Below are 21,934 nucleotides of genomic sequence, written 5' to 3'. Positions count from 1 at the left end.
TACAAATAATGACAAGATGTTAAAAAACGTTTACCCCTTAGCTTTTAATGGGCGAAAACAACTGCTCTGAATTGCAAATTTTGGAATTATAATTTATAATATATTATATTTAATATCTATTAGTTATAATCTTTCCCCTTTTTATTCTTAAGTTTTTTAATTAATTTATCCCTTTGCCCCAAGAACGTTTTAAAAGTAAAACTCCTATGGGTTTGTTTTAGAAGAAAGATTCTTCACTTGGGATCATAACCAACTAATAAGTTAAATTTTTATGGCAAAAATTATGTCTGGTCAAATGAAGTCTAAAAGAATTCCTTTAACAAAGCATTAATGGGAAAAAGAAAAGAAAATGTTATCCATTATCTAAAATGTAGAAAACAATCAATGGCCCAATTTCTCCAGTTCAGAAAGTAGTAACTCTGACCATTAAAAGGTTTTCAGTTTAAAAGTGAGACAAGTACAAGGCTATTATGTTGTAAAACATATCAATGTACTTTAATATTAAAGAGAAAAAAAGCAGTTGGCATGTTCGTAAAGGTGACTTCTTCATAGTATCAGTAAAAATAAAACGGTACACAGTCCAAATATGAAGCATAATTTAAAGAGCAATGATTTTGGAAGCACTGGTGAAACTGTTGTTAAATGAGTTCACAAGAAGTGTTGTTAATGTAAATTTTTCTATAGATATAAAATAAAAATGGATGGTGGAACTTGATTTTAGCTGGAAACGCAGCAAAAATCAATTTTACATTTAGATGGGTTTTTACAAAAAAATCCCATTTTACAAAAGGTAAACCTGAAAATATATTCCGTTTAGCTTTTAAGACAACAGGTCTGAGATATCTGAGAAATGAGACAGTCCTTTAATATTGATTTCAGTATTTTTGTTTCATTTTATGAATAAATCATGCACAGGTTTCAGAGGTGGGAGTACAAAAAAGTAGAAGAAAAAATGCTGTACATGTGGGGCCTGGTTCACTGAATCTTTAAAACATTCTGCAAATTAAAGGCTGTTAACATAGTAATTTTACAACATCCTATAACCTTAGTATACCCCTAGTCATGAGATGATGCATTTTAATTTAACAGACAGAGTTTACCCAAGTATGTGCACACATATAAAAAGAAACATTCGTTCAGATTTGTCCAAATAAGTCCTTAATGAAGCTTAGTAACTTGGACACCATGACACAGTTCAGTCCACCACTGATGAAGACTCTTATTCAAAGTTTCCCAGTCTGGTGTTATGAACTCTGCATCATCTTCCTTTTCTTTATAAGTCTTGCCCTCCAATTGTCAGGCAGTACTTCGAAGTTAGCGTTCTTTTCAGATTTCCCTCTGTAGACAATTACATAAATTACATTTAACTTGATCTTAACTTTCTGTATTCATATCAAAAGTATTCTAAACAACATTCTTGGCAGTTCCAAGAAAATAAAGTGAATGAGAAAATTAATTACACGTCAAATGTTTTTTAAACTTACGAAGCAAGCTGTTGTTGTTTCCATTCCTCTATGCGTCTGTTGTTCAGCTGGTCTCGATCTTCATCACTGGAGCTCGACTTCTCTTCTTCATCTAGCTCTTTCTGAATGCTCTGCCACTTCTGCACTAGGGATGGCATTTTCGTCTTGCTCTTCTTGGTCTTTACAAAAATAAGATGGCAATTCTAAATTATTTCCAAATATATGATTTTTAGGAAAATACACTGGTGGCCAAAAGTTTGGAATAATGTACAGATTTTGCGGTTTCGGAAGGAAATTGGTACTTCAATTCACCAAAGTGGCATTCAAATGATCACAAAGTATAGTCAGATGTAAAAAACAGCACCATCACTATTTGAAAAAAGTCATTTTTGATCAAATCTAGACAGGCCCCATTTCCAGCAGCCATCACTGCAACACCTTATCCTTGAGTAATCATGCTAAATTGCTAATTTGGTACAAGAAAATCACTTGCCATTATATCAAACTCTGCTGAAAGCTATTTGGTTCATTAAATGAAGCTTAACATTGTCATTGTGTTTGTTTTTGAGTTGCCACAGTATGCAATAGACCGGCATGCCTTAAGGTCAATATTAGGTAAAAAAAAAATGGCAAAAAAGAAACGGCTTTCTCTAGAAACTCGTCAGTCAATCATTGTTTTGAGGAATGAAGGCTATACAATGCTTGAAATTGGCAAAAAAATATAAATTAAGATTTCATACAAAGTTGTACACTACAGTCTTCAAAGAAAAAGGACAACTGGCTCTAACAAGGACAGAAAGAGATGTGGAAGGCCAGATGTACAACTAAACAAGAGGATAAGTACATCAGAGTCTCTAGTTTGAGAAATACATGCCTCACATGTCCTCAGCTGACAGATTCATTGAATTCTACCCGCTCAACACCAGTTTCATGTACAACAGTAAAGAGAAGACTCAGGGGTGCAGGCCTTATGGGAACAATTGCAAAGAAAAAGCCACTTTTGAAACAGAAAAACAAAAAGGTTAAGAGTGGGCAAAGAAACAGACATTGGACAACAGATAACTGGAAAAGAGTGTTACTGATCTTAACCCCATTGAGCTTTTGAGGGATCAGCTAGACTGTAAGGTGCGTGAGAAGTGCCCACATCTATGGTGTGCTACAGGAAGCATGGGGTGAAATGTCACCTGAGTATCTGGACAAACTGCTAGAATGCCAAGGATCTGCAAAGTTGTCATTGCTGCACTTTGAAGTAGTTTAAGAAGTTCTGAACATTTTTTTCAAATTGTAATTTTTCATGTTATTAATGTCCTGACTATACTTTTTGATCAGTTGAATGCCACTTTGCTCAATTAAAGTACCAATTTCCTTCCGAAACAGCAAAATCTGTACATTATTCCAAACTTTTGGCTGCCAGTGTATGTAAGACAGAGGAAAACATTATAGAAAAAAAGAAGCAACACTGGAAACAAAATATGTTACAAATGGGGAAAAAGATAAAAAGATGCAACAAATGGGCGGAAAAAATGCTAAAATGGAGGATGGACAAAAAAGTTAAAAGCTATTCTTTATTTACACCCACCTTCTCTTTCTTCTGTTTCTTTGTTTTATCTATAAGCACTTTGCTTGGTTCCAGGGTGCTGGGAGGGAGAGGCGCAGGAGCAGGAGGTGGTGGTTTGGCTGGTAGGACTGGCATTGGTATGCTCTCAACAGGCAGAGAAGGTACAATTGCAGTAGTCATTCCCCAGAAAGCATTTCCAACCAGAACTGGGACTGTGAATGCATTAAAACAAGACAGGATGATTATTAAACATAATGAAAAAATGGTGGGGGTCATGTGATGCCATGCAAGACGCAGACATGTGAGCGACAAGCTCTGCGAACTTTGCTACATTTTTTATTATTTTCATGTTATGATCTGGTGAAATTCAATACACCCAGTTACACATTTGCTCTTTGAGGCAAAACGTGGCAAAGAAGTCAAAATCCTCGGGCTCTGGAGACATTAAAAGACACTTACGTGTTCAGGATGAAAGCCCCAACAGGCCTACAGACTGGGGACTCGATTTGGATGGCACGGCGGGAGAGGTGATCCAGCGTCAGTTGTCCAACATGTCGGTGATGTTGACGAAGGTTCTTGCTGACTTGGAGGATCTCGTTGTAATACGGTGATCGATTACGGCGATGGAAATAAAATTCTCTGAGTTAGGTACAAGAGTGTCTGATGTTGAGAGACGAATCGATTGTCTGGAGTCTTCGGAGAGGGAATTAACCGCTAATCCACCCGTGACCAAAGTTGATTCGGAACATCTCCTTGAAAAGCTTGAAGATCTTGAGAATAGAAGCCACAAGAATAATGTTCAAATTGTTGGAATTCATGAGCATGAGGAGGGCAGAGATATGGTGAAATTCCTAGACGAGCTTTTCCCGAGTCTGCTCGACATAACAGGCCATAAACTGCAAATCGAGCGAGCTCACAGAGTCCCAGCTCACAGATTTGCTGAGGGAGAAAGGCCCCGATCGATTCTGGCCACCATCCAATCATCCGATAAAGATCTTGCGTTGCGCCAGGCGAGGAGCAAAGGGAAGCTTTCTTGGAAGAACCATAATATTTTCTTATTCCCGGACTTTGCGAGTTCGACAAGAGAGAAACGCGATCGGTTCAAGGAATGTAAGAAACTCTTACATCAGCGAAAGGTCACTTTTGCTCTGATGTTTCCAGCCAAACTGAGAATACATACGAAGGATGGTCACAAAGTATTTACATGTCCCAAACAGGCAATGTCTTTTATTGAAACAATGGGTGAGTAAACCACTGGGTGCTTCTCATGTGAGTGAGTCGACTCGCTGTACTTACTCTGGCTTTTGAGGAAGCTGGGCGTCATTTTGGTTTCTTTTTTCTTTTTGCGTTGGCTCTGCCGAGCGGCTGGAGTTTGTTTTGTGAATAACATTTTTTCCTTAATGAAACTTTTGCTTTGAAGTTCTCAGCCAGTTTGAGAGTGGACACTACGGATGACTGCAAAATATCTACATGCTCACACAAAGGATGTCCTTTATAAAGTTGATGGACTGTGTAAGTCATGGTATATACTTTTATGCGACCTCCGAGTGAATTGACTCCACCATCTGAGGAACCGGGATGCCGGTTTTGTTTCTTTTTGTATTGGTTCCGCCTAGTGGCTGGAGCTCGTTCTATTGAATAACATTCCTTTGGAACAGCTGTGGATTAATCTGTTCGTACTTCATGCTTATTCCTCCTGCTGCCTGGAGTTTGTTTTGTTGAGTATTTTTACGGGACATTGGAATGATCACGTCATCCACTGAACTCATAACAGCTGGCTCACTGAACATTTGTTTGTCTGTCCGAGGAATCTGAACGGTTTTATATCAGTTGGAATTTGTTTTATGGAAGATAACACCTTTGAGACAGTTCTGTGAATGAATCTACATGTTCTTTCTGTTCATTCTTCCTATTGGCTAGGGTTTATTTTACAAAGTATTTTCTGTTATGTAATTTTGCCTCACAAATTTGTGAGGCAAAATTGAGCAATCCGATGGCAAAGTTGTCATGGGGGCTTGTGGGCGTTTATGGACCTTTTGAGTTTGGAGGGATTGTCGCCGGTTGGCGCTGTCGTGTGCAGGGTTAATGCGCACATTTTTCTTTTTTCTGTTTGTTTTGTTCGGGGGGGAAGTTCGGGGTTTGATTGTTTCACTAATGGGGAATGTGGTCTGTATAATTTTGTTTTTCTGACACACAATATATTTTTTCTACTATATCAAAATGTCAAATGTTAATATGAGTGTACAATCTCTCTCCACATGGAATGTGAATGGGTTGGGGCACCCCATAAAAAGAAGGAAGGTTATTTATTTTCTTAAACGTAAAAAATATGATACAGTGTTTCTTCAAGAAACACATCTTTCCCTGCAGGAAGCTGAAAAATTTGGGAAAATATGGGGTGGACATGTTTTCTTTAGTGCTGGCTCAAGTAAGAGCAAGGGAGTCATTATATTGATTAATAAACATCTACAATTCAAATGTCTCAAACAGACTACAGATAAATTAGGGAGAGTCATTATTGTTTTAGCTGAAATTCAGGGGCAAAGGTTGATTTTGGCTAATATTAACGCACCTAACGCTGATGATCAGGGCTTTTTTATAGATCTTGAAGGGATGCTGCAAACCGCTGGCTCCACTGATGATATAATATTGGGAGGAGACTTTAATCTTTTGATGGACTCAGTCCTTGATCATAGTGAAGCAAAAGAGTATAAGTCCCCTAGAGCAACATTGATGCTTCACAGGATGAGTAAAAATCTTGGTATTACAGATATTTGGAGACTTTTGAACCCATTTGGTAGGGACTATACATTTTTTTCATTAGTCCATAAGATTTATTCTAGAATAGATTTTTATTTTTGATATCCAAATCCCTCATTTCATCTGTTGTTGATTGCACAATTGGAAATATCTTAGTCTCAGATCACGCCCTGGTGAGTTTAGAGGTGTTGCCATATACAGATAAAAAGAAATCATATAGTTGGTGCCTTAATGTGTCCCTTTTGCAAAATCCTGATTTCCAACAAATGTTAAAGACTGAAATCAATGTTTATATGGAGACCAACTGGTCCTCATTATCCTCTGTGGGCGTGGCTTGGGAGGCACTTAAGGCAGTTCTTAGGGGTTGGATTATACAGTATGCCTCATTCACCAAAAAATCCTAAGCACAAGAACTTGTGCAGTTGGAAGGAAATATTAAAAGTGCCGAGGCAAGACTGAAGCGCCGTATGTCATCTGATGGCCTCAGAGAATTGACCCGACTGAAATATAGATATAATAGTTTTGGTTATTCAGGGCAAGACAGTCATACTTTGAGTCAGGGGACAAAGCAGGGAAGCTTTTGGCTAGATATATAATGCAGAGAGAGTATTTTTCTACCATTCCCTCTGTGAAATCTGCAGGTGGTGAAATATTTACCTTGGCCATTGATATTAATAATGCTTTTAAAGAATTCTACTTTGATCTCTATAGTTCCACATCTTCGTCTACTGATGAAGATATTAGGAACTTTGTGGAACCATTAGATCTTCCTAAACTGAAAAATTCTCTTGATTCTGAGATAACCTTGGAGGAGTTTGATGAGGGAATTAAGGCCTTGCCTACAGGCAAGGCTCTGGGGCCTGGCGGCTTTTCAAATCTTATGCTACAGAACTGACTCCACTTTTGTTAGAAGTTTATACAGAATCATTAAAGAATGGAAAGCTTCCGCCAACCATGACACAAGCCCGGATCAGTCTGATTTTTAAAATCCAAGTGAGTGTAAAAGTTACTGCCCAATTTCCCTGATCCAGCTAGATGTAAAAATGTTGTCAAAAATTCTGGATAATCGATTAAGTTTTGACATCACTTATACATATAGATCAGGCGGGATTTATTCGAGGCCGTAGCTCTTCTGATAATATTAGGCGTCTCATCAATATCATGTGGTCAGTAGCGAATGATCAATCTCCAGTCGCTGCCATCTCACTTGACACCGAAAAGGCATTTGATATGGTAGAATGGGATTATCTTTTTAAGTTTTTGGAAATGTATGGGTTCGGAAGTACATTTATTGGTTGAATTAAGTTACTTTATAGACACCCTGTAGCAGCGGTACAAACAAACGGATTAATTTCAGATTATTTTACTCTGGATAGGGGCATCCGGCAGGGTTACCCTCTTTCCCCATTATTGTTCTGTCTTGCTCTGGAATCATTAGCAGCCACGATAAGAAAGGAGGATGATTTTCCAGGGGTGATTGCGAGAGGTGTAGCGCATAAGCTTCTGCTTTACGCAGATGATATTTTATTATTCGTCTCCGACCCTACTAGATCTATGCCTTGCCTCCACAGAATTATTTACTCCTTTTCCAAGTTCTCAGGATACAAAGACAATTGGTCTAACTCCGAAGCTTTGGCTTTGACAGCGTACTGTCCAGTAACGGCCTTCCAGCTGGGTGCCTTCCAGTGGCCCAAACAGGGAATTAAGTATTTGGGAATTTTATTCCCAGGAAATTTGTCTGATTTAGTCAAGAGTTCATTTTGATCCCTTAATAAAAAGGTTTTCAAATGATGTGGACAGGTGGGCTTCATTACATTTATCTATGATTGGGAAGGTTAATGTTATTAAAATGAATTGTATTCTAAAATTCAACTACCTGCTACAGTCTCTCCCTATAGATGTCCCCCTCTCTTATTTCAAGCAATTTGATAACATAGCGAAGTCCTTCATTTGGAATGGTAAGCGTCCCAGGTTAAAGTTACATAGGCCGATTGACAAAGGTGGGTTAGGCCTACCCAAGATTTTGTTTTATTATTATGCATTCGGTCATAGACATTTGGCTCATTGGTCGCTTCCACCTGAGAGAGCCCCTCCCTGGTTTTGTATTGAAAAGAAAGTTCTTGCCCCTATCTCGCCACTGCAAAGCCTTTCGATTAAACTAGCCGGAGAGGTTATTCCCCCATTACTTTGCATTTGCACTCGATATGGACAAAAGTGTCCAGAGTGTTTAATTCTGATATTTATTTAAATGTAGTCTCGAGCATATGGCTGAACCCTAAACTATGTATTAATAAGTTCCCTTTCTGTTGGTCAGATTGGATTGTGAGGGGGGTTAATACACTTGGTGACCTATATGAGAGTGGAGTATTGAGACCTTTTGAAAATTTGGTTCAACATTTTGGCATTCCCAGATCTCAGTTTTATAAGTATTTACAGCTGCGCCACCTAATCTGCACTGTTTCTGGGAGTGGCACGCACCCCCCCAGTGCGGCAGATACTCTGGGAGTGGTGATTGCTGCTTTTGGGAAGGGTCATGAAGCATCAGTGTATTACTCCCTGCTAATTCAGAGTCTGGGGGATGGAACTTTGAATTCTCTCAAAAAATTATGGGAGAAAGATCTAAACTTGACATTGGAGGGGGTGTGGGCTAGGATCCTAAAAAATGTCAAGTCTGCATCTAGAGATGCAAGGGTTCACCTTATGCAATTTAAGATTTTACATCGATTTTATTGGAACCCCTCCAGATTGTAAAGGCTTGGTCTTAAAGACACACCGACCTGCTGGCGATGTCAATCAGAGGTTGGAGACATAACTCATGTCTTTTGGGGGTGTGTTGATATCCAGGTTGAAAGTTCAGAGTCTTATATGTGATGTTTTGGGCACTCGGCTTTCACTTTGCCCCAGACTCTGTATTTTGGCAGATGGGATGGTCATCGACGTTGAGAATCGGCACATAAAGAGTTGGGTCCTAACGAGAGTCATGATCGCCAGACAGGTTATTTTAAGGGGCTGGAAGTCAGTTGGAGGGCCCTCATTTCATGAGTGGTGCTTGGAGATGGGGAGGGTGGCGGCCTTTGAGGAAGGGATGTATAGAAGGCTGGGAAATCTGGGGTTATCTGATAGGAAATGGGGCAGATATTTGGCCTTTTTGGAAGGCTTTCAGGGAGGGGTAGTGGAGAGGGATATCTAGTTTTAAATATGTGTGTGCAATTTGATTGTTTTTTGAAAATATGCTTTTTATTTATATATTTACTCTGTGTGCTTGTGTTTTTTTATTTTTTCAAATATTTATGACCACTGGGGTGAGTGTTTGTGTTGGGTGGGGGTGTTCGGTGAGAAGGGTTTAATTGTACATAATTTGATTCCGCATTTTCTGCGATTTTTATTTAATTTGTTGAATGGAATCAATAAAAATTGTTAATATAAAACAAAACAAAAAACAATGAAAAAATATTTAAAAGCAGAAATGTGTATTATTCTTACCAGCTGTGGCACAGGATTGAGTATATAGAATGGGGCTGCTGCCGATGGTGACTGTTTTGGTGAGCGACCCTAATCCTGGTGCCTTGCGCTTCTGACCTTTAGCCACAACCATCAAAGAAGCTGCTGCCTCAGCTGCCTGTGGAAAGGTACAGGTGTCAAAACATGCTCCAGTGCAAAGCAAGTAAAATACCCAAGAGAAAAAAAGTTACCTTGAACTCTTCTGTTCCAGGAGCAGGAGGTTCTGACTCCTCATCCTCCATCTCCACTTCCTCGATCTCTCCGTCATCACTGAGGGGTGGTGGAGGGGGTGGAGGAGGGGATTCAGGAGGTGGAGGTGGTGGTGGGGGTTGCTCCATAGGTGGAGGGGGCGGATCTTCTGGAGGAAGTGGAGGCAGGGGAGGTTGAGGAGGCTGGGGAACTGACCAATATGAATGCATTTCTGCCATGGAAGTATCTGTATTAATAAAAAATAAAAAAGATTCTTTAGCCTAATAATAATGTATTGTTATTCCTTACTGTGGCGAGCAGGGCGGGGCTGAGCGGTGTCTGGGCAGAGCGAGGCCGGGAATATAAGTCGTGAATGAGTTCCACCTGTGTGCCACACTGGTCTTGCGTTCCAGTAAGGGGCGGTGGGAGTATTTGAGGAGAGGAGACAGCAGCAGACGGGGAGAGAGAGACGCATGTCGATGTGGTTGTGTTTGTCGGGAACTGCTGAAAAGCAACCCGGACCTGTCTGTGTTCAATGTTTTGACTGAAAAGTCATATTGTGTGACATTGAAAAGTGTGTATGCAATAAATGTCTCACGTGGACTGTCAAGCCAGTCCCAGCTTCCTCTGCCATTTTTGATTCCTTTACACTTACATATTGCAGTTTTTAATTGGAAACGTGTATGTCAAGATCACAGCAGATTTGGAATCATACGGCACCGGCATCAAATCTGGCATGACACGTCTTGAGGAATCAAGTTTGAATGTGTGCATACAAGAATGAGATTTGAGAGCTATGACAAAGGGGAAGATTTTCAGTAAATAAAGGCCCCAATATACTAAAGTCAATGTTCTTCTTCATTCTTCACTTAGAGCTAGAAAGAAGTTCAAAATGGTCGAGCAACGGTATAGTGTTTGTGAACATTCAGACACTGGCCATGCCACTGAAAGAGGCATTTAGAGGAGCATTTATATGTGTGGACGCACAAGACTACATTTAACACTAACAAATGTGACATTAAAATGTGTTATAAATTACTACATGCCTTTTAACTACTTACTGATAATGTTGTAGTAGATAATGTTTCATTTGTCATGTTTACATTCTGCATTCATGGCAATAATGTGCTAACATGCTATGCGCGGCCATAATATCCACCGGTGTTATTGTATTTTATGATGACACTGATACTACTGCAAAGATAGGTGTATATTACAATGGTGCCAGACAGCAGTCATTGGCAGAATACAGACAAAAGAATAATGATTAGATGCATTTATCTCATTTTGGGCAGATGTGTTAATGGCTTTCTGCTTCAGACAACACATGAATGAAGCAGCATATCTACTTTTGTAGACTAAAAAAATTTTTTTTTTTAAAACAGCACACACACACACACAAAACATGGCCTTGTAAAAAGTCTCTATGGGCTAACCGTATAGATGTAGGAAATTATGCACTAGCTGTATAAATCTGCACATGTGTTCATGTTGACTGATGTAGATGATGTGAAGAACCTATACACATATACACATATATATATATATATATATATATATATATATATATATATATATATATATATACACACACATATATATATATATATATGTATATATATGTATATGTATATATATATGTATATATGTGTATATATATATATATATTTATGTGTGTATATATATATATATATGTGTATAGGTTCTTCACATCATCTACATCAGTCAACATGAACACATGTGCAGATTTACACAGCTAGTGCATAATTTCCTACATCTATACGGTTAGCCCATAGAGACTTTTTACAAGGCCATGATTTGTGTGTGTGTGTGTGCTGTTTTAAAAAAAAAATTTTTTTAGTCTACAAAAAAAAATATATATACACACATATACATATATATATATATATATATATATATATATATACACACATATATATATGTGTGTGTGTGTGTGTGTGTGTGTGTGTGTGTGTGTGCATGTGTTTCTTGTTATTATAAGATTTAGTAAAAAAATTTAAATACAAAAATATTATGGTACTTTAACCCTTAAATGCATCAGCATTTCACTAAAAACTCTTACATATTCGGGTCTTAAGAGACCCGGCACGTACACTGTATATCTATCACAAATGGATCTACAAAATGCACAGATAAGACTATTAAAAAATAATAGAATAAAAAACATTTTGATTTAAAAAAACAAAAAACAAAAAAAAACAAAAAGAACCAGAATGAGATGTTGGATTCAAATTAGGTGGTGCATCAGGTAAAACCCACTAATGACATGGAACATTGGCAGTATTAAGTTGTTTAGAAGCTGGTCGCAAAGTTTTCCTCAAAGTTCACTGGCAAGCTTTTTCAAATCAATGCAACAAACTAAAATAATACAACTTCTTTTTGGCCAGATTTTGTTCAATGATATTACACTCGTTTGTTCTTTGATTTCGCTAGAGGTAAATTGGGACCTTAAAGGGGTCATGACATGCCTCTTTTTATTATTTAAATATATACCTTGAGGATCACTTATAATATTACTAAAGTTTTTTGCACAAAAAAAACAGTCATATACACTGATCAGCCACAACATTAAAACCACTGACAGGTGAAGTGAATAATATTGATTTTATCGTTACAATGGCACTTGTTAAGGGGTGGGATATATTAGGCATCAAGTCAACAGTCAGTTCTTGAATTTCATGTGTTGGAAGCAGGAAAAATGGGCAAGCGTAAGGATCGGAGCGACTTTGACAAGGGCCAAATTGTGAGGGCTAAACGACTGGGTCAGAGCATCTCCAAAACGGCAGATCTTGTGAGGTGTTCCCGATATGCAGTGGTTGGTACCTACCAAAAGTGGTCCAATGAAGGACAACCGGTGAACCAGGACAGAGTCATGGGCGCCCAAGGCTCATTGATTGTTGCAGACCACGTACACCCCTTCAAGGCAACCGTATTCCCTGATTCCCATTAGGAATGGTTTGAGGAACATGAGAAAGAGTTCAAGGTGTTGACTTGGCCTCCAAATTCCCCAAGTCCGATCCATGGAGGCCCCACCTCGCAAGTCCATGCCTCGACGGGTCAGAGCTGTTTTGACGGCACAAAGGGACCTACACGATATTAGGCAGGTGGTTTTAATGTTGCGGCTGATCGGTGTATTTGTAAAACATCATAATTTTCCACCCTCATTCTGACCCTAGGTAAGAATGTTCGGTTTTGGTGCTGCGTCTTCTTTGAGACTTGCGTAAACACCCACTGTTATGATTGGCTCTCTGCTCTTGACTGATCAGCTCACTCTACTTGCCATCTCAATGCTCACTGCTACTAGGCAGGCTACAGAAGTGATTAAAGGTAAAGTTGCCGTTGGTGTGTTGTTGTGGAGGCGGTCAGATGCAAATGCCTACCACAGTCTGACATCACAATGTGGAGGAAGTAGAGAACAAATTGTTTTGGCAGCTTGGTTTCAACATGCTCTTTTGGCAGTGTGGAGACATTTTTGAGTTCTGAAACTTACAGTATGTTTTTATAATACAACACCCCTTTTCTAAGTCAGAAGATCAAGGAAAATCTGATTCCTATTGTCATGACTACTTTAACAACTTGGTGTCAGTCTTTTCCTGATAAAACCTTATCATATGGTTTCAGAAGATTTGGAACTTAGTGCACTAGGTTTACAGACCACATTTAAGGAACTTTTCTAGTGCTTGTTTGGAGTTCAACAGTGTGCATCCATTTTCGTTGTATGGAAAAGAGTGGGTTGGAGCGTTCTGCAAAATATCTCCTTTCATACTCCATGGAAAGATACAGGTTTGGAATGACATGACATACAATTTACACTTCCGGGTGAGTAAAAGACAGAATTTACACTTCCGGGTGAACTATTCCTGAACTACGCATCAGGACACCCACCTATGATACCACCAACAGCTTCTGCAGATGGATGACTGGTGTCTCCAGGGCCAGCTGCGGGTGACAGGCATTGCTTAGCTTCCTCTCCCTCCTCCACAACTGGAAACTCCCACTGGGAGGCATTGGTCCGGTCGTTCACATAGAAGTACCGTCTGTGCTCTCTAGAGTTGGAGAAACAAACACAGAGAGACGTCTTACCAACCATTCTCTCCACTATTTTCAAAGTCATGAGACCCTTGAGGAGTCAAAGGGAAGGGGGCTCTAGTTCCCTAATGAGGGAATGTTGAACTGGGCTTCACTTGGAGCCCAGAAGAAGAGCCAGATTATAATAGGTGCACTGATAAAGAACCCACCTTATCGTCAACAAAACAAAGCAAAAAAAATAAAAAATAAAAAATAAAATGAATCTCCAAGCCTAAAAAGTTTAGCAGCATTAAGAAATCAGTCTCAGTTTCCATGTCAATACTCACACCAACAGTTACAAAACCCCTACATTAGATGCCTTAAGAGAGGCATCTTCAACAGAGGGTAAAAGATAACAGTTTTGTTTAACAATCATCAATAGTGCATGGAAAAATCCAGTAAAAACAAACAATGAAATAGATTGGTCTGACCTTCAGGCTCCAAGGGCAAGGCATCGTCTTCCTTTATTGATGCTTGTGTGACACGCTGCTTCGACGTGGTCACTCTGTGTCACTCATTTCTCCCATCATTTTAGGGCAGTCCTGTAAAGTTCAAAGCTCTCGCACGCGCAACCACCTTCTAAGAGCTAGTAAACCCTTTTGACTGATTTTGAGGAAAGAGATGGGACTCTCTTTAGGATTCGGTTTGGTGGTGAGGCTGGCTCTTTAGAGACGCTCCCTTATGAGGTTTACCACAAACTTCTGTCTTTATCCATGCTCGTAAACACTCCCCAGTAATACAATCAAGTGCAAATCAGTTGCGCATTTGTCATGTAGCGGAGGCAGTGTGGTCAATCGTCACATGAGGGTACGTTTTGGGGAGGGGGAGTGATAAGGATATGAAAGGTAAGGAGCGCGTACCTGTCCCAGTGGCAGGACCAGCCTTTGGGAGTGGCGTTAAGTTCGTAATGTTTTATGTGCTCTGCGGCTTCCTGCAGCCTGCGGCGGAGATAGTTTCCATTCAGAGCGCCCTCTCGCCAGTCCGCAATCCGCGTCTGGAGGAGAAGACATCAAAAAGCAATTTCAATAAAGACTTTTTTAAAACCACATTAAAATTCAGAAAGGTTATTGTTGGACTGACAATTAGATCTAAACTTTTTTTCACTAAGACAGCTTCAATTTCACTGTCTGAGTTTACCTCTGTTTGCAACAACAGCAACTGAAAGTTTGAGATGGCTTTTTTGTCAATTCCCAAGAACTCCATTTTGCTGGTGAGTGTGTTGGCAAGTTCTCCGATCTGAAACTAAAGAATGCATTCCAAAATGAGGATCTGTTAATGCGGACTCTTTCTGTCATTAAACAATTTAAATTACCATTAACTGTAATCTGTAGGTCATTTCCTCTAAATAAAATCATAGCAGTTTAGGTATATAAGGTTTACGAGGCAGAGGGTTTCTTAAAGGAGTATTTCACCAATTCACCCAGAAGATTCAACCACCCACATTTTGTTCCAAACCTGTAGGAAGTTTCTTTCATAGAACACAAAAGATGTTAGGGCAGAATTTTAGCTTCAGTCACCATTCACAAAAGAGATGCAATGAAAGGAAAATGGTGAATGAGGCTAATATTCTACCCATCATCTCCTTTTGTTTTCCAAAATTACAGGTCTGGAACAACATGAGGGTGGGAGAATTAGGACAGAATTTTCCATTTTGTGAAGTATCCCTTTAAAGTCCACATGAAACTGCATTCCTCATACGTTTTAATTAGAAATCTGATGTATTTCCCAAAGAAATAAGATATTCATAAAAATGTAGGGCAGGACTTATATTTTATCCATCATTACATAACAGAATGGAGCCAGGTGGTTGAAGGAGAGGGGTTGAAAAATAGAAATTGATGATGTCAGCCAAAAAGGACAGTTATTTAATTTTGATGAAAGACAAATTTCTATTTGTAGTTATGTGCACCGTTATTGCACATTAAGACCAGGAATGTTTATTAAGACTAAAGTAAACTGTCAATTTTGATTACACGTTGACTTCAACTCATTCCAAATACCTTGAGGTCCTCTTCTTCCTTTTGAAGAGTTTTGGATACAGACTTCTCCTTTTCATCTTCTTCCCCTTGCTTCTCTGCCGTTTTGGAATGTACTTGAAACACAGGATGCTTTGTAAGTTTTTGATTCATGTTCTACACTGCTCTAGGAAACAGTAAGCCAAGTTTGTTCATTTTTATGGAGTCAACCAAGTTTATTAAATTTTTTAAGGACTTTAGATTACCATTATCAGAGCATTCAGGAGTGCCCAATCCTGCCTTTTCTGAACCCCGGCTGCTCGAGTCAGGGCTTGGTGCGCGAAGGAAGGATGTCTTCCATTTGTTCTTCTTCAAAAGTAAGTTGCGAGGTCCCTCCTGACTGGTTTCAGAACAGGGGCTGGAACCACCAGCACTGCAATCACCTTCCTCCAAGGCTCGAAGCTCAGCCTACAGAATAACAAACCCTTAACTTGGAGCAGCATTTTAATAAAGAAACGATTTTATGAAATTAGATATTCGTTGACTATGTTTAAATGCACATAATTTTCCTATTAAGGTCCATATTCTTGTTAAGCCTTCATTGAGAATTAAGACTTTTTTACATGCTCAACCATTTTTTTAATTTCCCTGTATACATGGTAATCAGTATTTTCTGAATAATCTAAGACAGGGGTTTTCAAAGTCTTACATAATAAGCCCCCCTCTGACAAAATGTACAAGACTGCGCCCCCCTTATCCCCCACATACATACATGGTGCAAGTTTTTTTTTTTTTTTTTTTACACAGTTGCAATTAATATTTAAGATATGTAGTTAAATTTCATGTTTGTAAGAAATATGATTTTTAGAAACATGAATTTAACAGTTTTTTGTACTTAAAGGTATGGTGGAAACGAACTTAACATCATTTTTCTATAGGGCTAGTTATAATATTTATGAGTAAATCACTTTACTGATTTGTGACTTTCTCTATAGTCAAAATGTTTGTTTCCTACTCCATAATAGATATTGTTTTCCTTTCATCAGACTCCTAATGATTAAGGAATTATTTTAATTCTAGGAAAATTTGCAGCAAAACCAGGCCAGTTTGTTTCCTAATCTTAAACATCATTTTTACACATAATATTACACATGACTTTATTCATAATTTATAAAGTTCCAAACTTTTATTCTACATTACACTTGCCCTTGTGTTTACCATAGTTAAGACCATGGATGGCTCCTCAGTGGTTAGTTAAAAAATAAACTGATTATTTTTTAAGAATAAGTAATAGCCTTAACACATTTAAGAACATAACTTTTTTTAGTACAACTGCCACAGTTGTAATGAAAAATTCTGTTGCAGTTTACTATGATAAATGTTAGTAAGGTGTTGATGTAATGATGTGAAAAGTCTTGTAATTGATATTGGTGCAAAGCAGATGTTTTCAGTGTTGCAGTGTTGTTCAGAATGTCAGGGCTGTCTAGCTGTTTGACATGACTGATTTGCTCCACAATGCTTAAAAACATAAAATGGGTCATTCAAACTGGGTCTGTGTCATCATATCGAGGGAATCCCAGTTTAATCGTGCATGTGATCCACTCTACGCTATCCTGTCACCGGAGCTCACATTTCGACATGCCTGCATCTATGTGCTCCAGAAATTCATTACTAGGAAAAAGCAGAGCGCACACTGAATAACATAGAAAAAGGTTTGAGTAGGCTTACCACGGTATATGGTGTTACTGGTTATACTCGGTACATTGGACGAAACACACCTGATTCAACTCATTAGCTCGCTAGTGGAGACTCCAAGACCTGAATTGGGTGTGTCAGAAATGGGAGATGTGGAAATGTGCAGTGTTGGGGGGGCCTCCAGGAACAAGGTTGGGAACCACCGGTGTAGGCCATTGAGCAATGAAAATTACACCATAGCACCAATGAGTGTCCAACCAACGGTATTACCGGTATAACTGGTTTTGAACGCGGATACGCATGAATATTATGACATCGTGGCAAGTCTAAGTTTGAGCATGTACACACAGTCTTTGAATAATGAGTTTCTAACGATGCTACTCACTTTTTTCCTCTCTAATGCAAGTTCTAGTTCCATGGTGTCCTCTTCTGCCTCCTCCTCCCTGTCAGAAGATTCTGCGGAGTGGTTTCTGCTGCGCTGGTTACTTTGGCTGTCCGTGTCCTGGAGAGCCGGGGAGTTCAAAGATGGAGTCCCTTCCACCTCCAGATCCTGGGCTGCTTCAACTGTTTCCTCTATGGCCATTACCTTCTTTCTCCACTTCTCTTCTGCTTCCTTCACCTCCTCCGGGATTAGGGGAGCTAGGAGAGTAGCTGCAACACCCCTCCTCTCCTCCTCTTCGCTGGTCAAAGCCACAACACTCTCTATTACCTCCTGTGTGGATAGAGGATGCAGAATTACACATTGCTACAATTGACCAAACTGTAAATGAAGAAGTTTTGGAACAGTAGATATTCCGATCAGGTGTGATTGAGGGGTTCATGCAAAATTCTTGCCTTCTTTTTGGTTTCCCTCTTTGATGTGGGGGCAGGTGCGACAGACAGCTGTTCAATATAAACACTGCTATGCTGTGCCACCCCATTACTGTTTACAGATGAACTGTGGAAAATAACGTGAAATGAGATGACAGCTAAATATGTGAATAATTCTAAAAAAGTACACAAAGGAAAAATGCCCATTTTACAAAATTACCACTCTTTTTTTAATTTGTACATCGCTAAAGTGGCTCCAAAAAGCATTTGGACACATAAGCCACACTTAAAAAAATGTAAAAATTGAATTGCTTTAGCTAACAAAATATCAACAAAATTAAATGGCATCTGCAAGATCTAGAACTTTTCTCTGGAAAAAAAAAAAAAAAAAAACCTTTCTGAGAAATTAGTCTTTGCATTTACTTTTAACTTACTGGACCTGAGGACATTTTTAGTGGTTGCATGAAGTCAGTCACCCACAAATTCACACAGGTGTAGTTCATCACATTAACTATACTACACTTCTTTAAAAATAAATGTGACTTGGTTTGATATTTTGTAATCTAATGTAATGACATTAATATATCTTTTAGTATGGCTTAAGTGTACAAATACTTTCTAGGACCAATGTTTTATCATTTCTTCAAGAAAATCTTGCTTATTAGAATACTGAAAATCAGAACATCAAGATTACTGGCAAAATACTTGCAATATGCAAGTTTCTTTAAAACGTAAGATGTCATGTTTACTTAACATCATTACTCACCTGTCTGCATAATGTAAGCTCTGCATTTGGTCGGCCAGGTAATGTGGGAGCTCCCAGGCCACCTCATTGGTCTGAGTATTCCAATAGTAGTAACAGCCAGTATTTTCATCCCACACCTCCTGCCAGTCACCCATCTCCAACCCAGCTATAGCACCCCAAACATAACAAAACAAACATTAACATCTATACTTCACATCTGTGTATATCAGATGTCAACTGACAGGCCCATAAACATAAAAGTTAATGCAACCCCACTGATTTTCCTAACGCACATAACCCGGAGAACTCACCTCCTGCAAGGGAGTATTGCGTGTTGTATTGAAATTCTTGTGTGGAGCGGTTCTGAGCATGAGCCTGCTGGTCTGTTTTGGGTTCAGGACGTGGAGGGGTTGGGGCTGGAGCACTGGACTCAGAACCTGATTCATCTGTCTGGGTCGGCTGGGTGGTAATTGCATCAATTTCCTTTTGGAAACATAAACAATAGCCATGTCATGCCAATTTTATATATAAAAAAAAAAGTGCAGTGTAAAAATAGATATGTTTTGTCTTATTTCAAAGGTGTACAAATATGGACGGTTAGATATCCTCTAGCTTAACTCACCGCCATAAAATTGGCAAGTGTGCTGTCTATGTCTGCAGACTGGTTATGTTTTGCCTTTGTGGCAGTCGCAGGGTTCTCTGTTGCATCTTCTTCTTCACTGTCTTCATAGGCTCCAAGCAAAGACAGGCCCTCTGCAAAACAAACACAAAATGCATAACTCCTCACCACTTTCATAAAGATACCTGTACTAAATCTGACTCCATTTTAAATTATTCAAATGAAAGAATATTAAACACTGGTGGCCAAAAGTTTGGAATAATGTACAGATTTTGCTCTTATGGAAAGAAATTTGTACTTTTATTCACCAAAGTGTCATTCAACTGATCACAATCAGTCAGGACATTAATAACATGAAAATTACTATTACAATTTGAAAAAATTGTTAAAACTACTTCAAAGAGTTCTCATCAAAAAATCCTCCATGTGCAGCAATGACAGCTTTGCAGATTCTTGGCATTCTAGCTGTTAGTTTGTCCAGATACTCCGGTGACATTTCACCCCACACTTCCTGTAGCACTTGCCATAGATGTGGCTGTCTTGTCAGGCACTTCTCACGCACCTTACAGTCTAGCTGATCCCACAAAAGCTCAATGGGGTTAAGATTCATAACACTCTTTTCCAATCATCTGTTGTCCAATGTCTGTGTTTCTTTGCCCACTCTAACCTTTTCTTTTTCTGTTTCAAAAGTGGCTTTTTCTTTGCAATTCTTCCCATAAGGCCTGCACCCCTGAGTCTTCTCTTTACTGTTGTACATGAAACTGGTGTTGAGCGGGTAGAATTCAATGAAGCTGTCAGCTGAGGACATGTGAGGCGTCTATTTCTCAAACTAGAGACTCTGATGTACTTATCCTCTTGTTTAGTTGTACATCTGGCCTTTCACATCTCTTTCTGTCCTTGTTAGAGCCAGTTGTCCTTTTTCTTTGAAGACTGTAGTGTACACCTTTGTATAAAATCTTCAGTTTTTTGGCAATTTCAAGCATTGTATAGCCTTCATTCCTCAAAACAATGATTGACTGACGAGTTTCTAGAGAAAGCTGTTTCTTTTTTTTTGTGTGCCATTTTTGACCTAATATTGACCTTAAGACATGCCAGTCTATTGCATACTGTGGCAACTCAAAAACAAATACAAAGACAATGTTAAGCTTCATTTAACGAACCAAATAGCTTTCAGCAGTGTTTGATATGATGGCAAGTGATTTTCTAGTACCAAATTAGCAATTTAGCATGATTACTCAAGGATAAGGTGTTGCAGTGATGGCTGCTGGAAATGGGGTCTGTCTAGATTTGATCAAAAATGACTTTTTTCAAATAGTGATGGTGCTGTTTTTTACAACAGTAATGTCCTGATCAGTTGAATGCTACTTTGGTGAATTAAAGTACCAATTTCCTTACAAAACAGCAAAATCTGTACATAATTCCAAACTTTTGGCCGCCGGTGTATATTAAATAATTATATATCAAATTCACATGTAGTTACAATGTTATATATAGATTACACCTATTAAATATATAAACGTATATTACATAGCTACACTCACAAAGTATTATTTATTGTCAACAAACAGGAAGGCTAAGCAATAACTTACGTGTGGCCTTCACAGCTGGGGTCTTCATTCCTAGGTTTACTTCTCTCGGGATTCCCTGCCCATCTGTGTTACCCTCAGGTTCGTCTAAAACAGAAGACAGACAGTTTGTAACGTTATACACTTTTTCCCAAATTTTCCAACTGAACCAATGCGGTGTTTATCTGAAAGGGGTGAGTTAGCATGCTAGCTAGCGCTTTGTCTCGAGCTCAGTGACGGCTGCTTTGCTAACTCTGCATATGGTTTAAAATATATTCTAAATTGTCTTTAATATATCCATTTAAATCTAGTATTAAAGTGCCAAACATGTTTTCCTTCAATATTAACATCGTAACAGCCTGAAAAGCTCTGACGTCACACATATATATGTGTATATCTATATATATAGATATACACATAAGTTCATCGGTACCGGTGGCTAACGCTAAACATACACGACAAACGGAGATTTAAAACTGATGAACCCAACCACACTATATATTTATAACTATTAAAATGCAACTTAATTTGTATAGCAACAATATACATATAATAGGTATATGATATGCAACCAAATGACACAATTGACTATCAACTGACTGTCAGTTATGAAATAACGCGATTCTACAGAAGCATGTGATTCTCTTGAAACGATTTGCTTTATATTTTATATATCTAGTACTGTTCAACCGACGAGTTAAAAAATAAAATATGTTTTGATCTCTTTATCGTCCACCTTCGGATCCAGAGCCGACTCCGTCCTCTCTTGCTGCTCCGGTGGCGTTGCGGTTTGGTCTTGGCGGTGAAAGCTGTAATATGGTTCTTCTGCCTGTGCCTGTGCGAGTCTTCTTCCCCATCACTGCCGCTTCTGCTCCAGTTAGTAATGGAGCTTCGCTCGCAATCACAGCTCTGTGCTACTGATCTGTCTGCTCTTTCCAAATGGCTGATTGACTTCTTATCCTTCAAAATAAAAGCTATTATGTAA

General features: G+C 38.8%; 1 protein-coding gene across 1 annotated transcript; it reads right to left on the bottom strand.

The window, feature by feature from the left end:
- Positions 1-468: 468 nt before the first annotated feature.
- LOC127435755 (formin-binding protein 4-like) lies at positions 469-21,903 on the bottom strand. Its single transcript, XM_051689423.1, has 17 exons — positions 21,686-21,903; positions 20,974-21,057; positions 19,388-19,518; positions 19,077-19,248; positions 18,787-18,931; positions 18,045-18,147; positions 17,596-17,922; positions 15,782-15,983; positions 15,561-15,652; positions 14,698-14,802; positions 14,421-14,554; positions 13,378-13,538; positions 9,474-9,718; positions 9,265-9,400; positions 3,043-3,233; positions 1,485-1,642; positions 469-1,338 (listed from the first exon to the last, which is right to left on the bottom strand). The coding sequence occupies exons 1-17, from the start codon at positions 21,804-21,806 to the stop codon at positions 1,245-1,247; spliced, it is 2,601 nt and encodes an 866-aa protein (XP_051545383.1). The 5' UTR covers positions 21,807-21,903; the 3' UTR covers positions 469-1,244.
- Between the last annotated feature and the right edge of the window lie 31 nt (positions 21,904-21,934).

This window comes from Myxocyprinus asiaticus, chromosome 46 (genome assembly GCF_019703515.2).
Source record: "Myxocyprinus asiaticus isolate MX2 ecotype Aquarium Trade chromosome 46, UBuf_Myxa_2, whole genome shotgun sequence".
Taxonomy (NCBI): Eukaryota; Metazoa; Chordata; class Actinopteri; order Cypriniformes; family Catostomidae; genus Myxocyprinus; species Myxocyprinus asiaticus.
Note: the sequence above shows the minus strand (reverse complement) of the source record. Positions and strands in the feature narration are given on the sequence as shown.

Bases quoted from the DNA above. Each gene is read 5' to 3' on its own strand.
- LOC127435755 (XM_051689423.1), bottom strand. From the start codon at position 21,806: ATGGGGAAGAAGACTCGCACAGGCACAGGCAGAAGAACCATATTACAG. The intron at 13,539-14,420 runs GTACGCGCTCCT...CTCCAACTCTAG, and splicing joins TGGTCCTGCCACTGGGACAG to AGAGCACAGACGGTACTTCT. The intron at 3,234-9,264 runs GTAAGAATAATA...ATGCATTCACAG, and splicing joins TCAATCCTGTGCCACAGCTG to TCCCAGTTCTGGTTGGAAAT.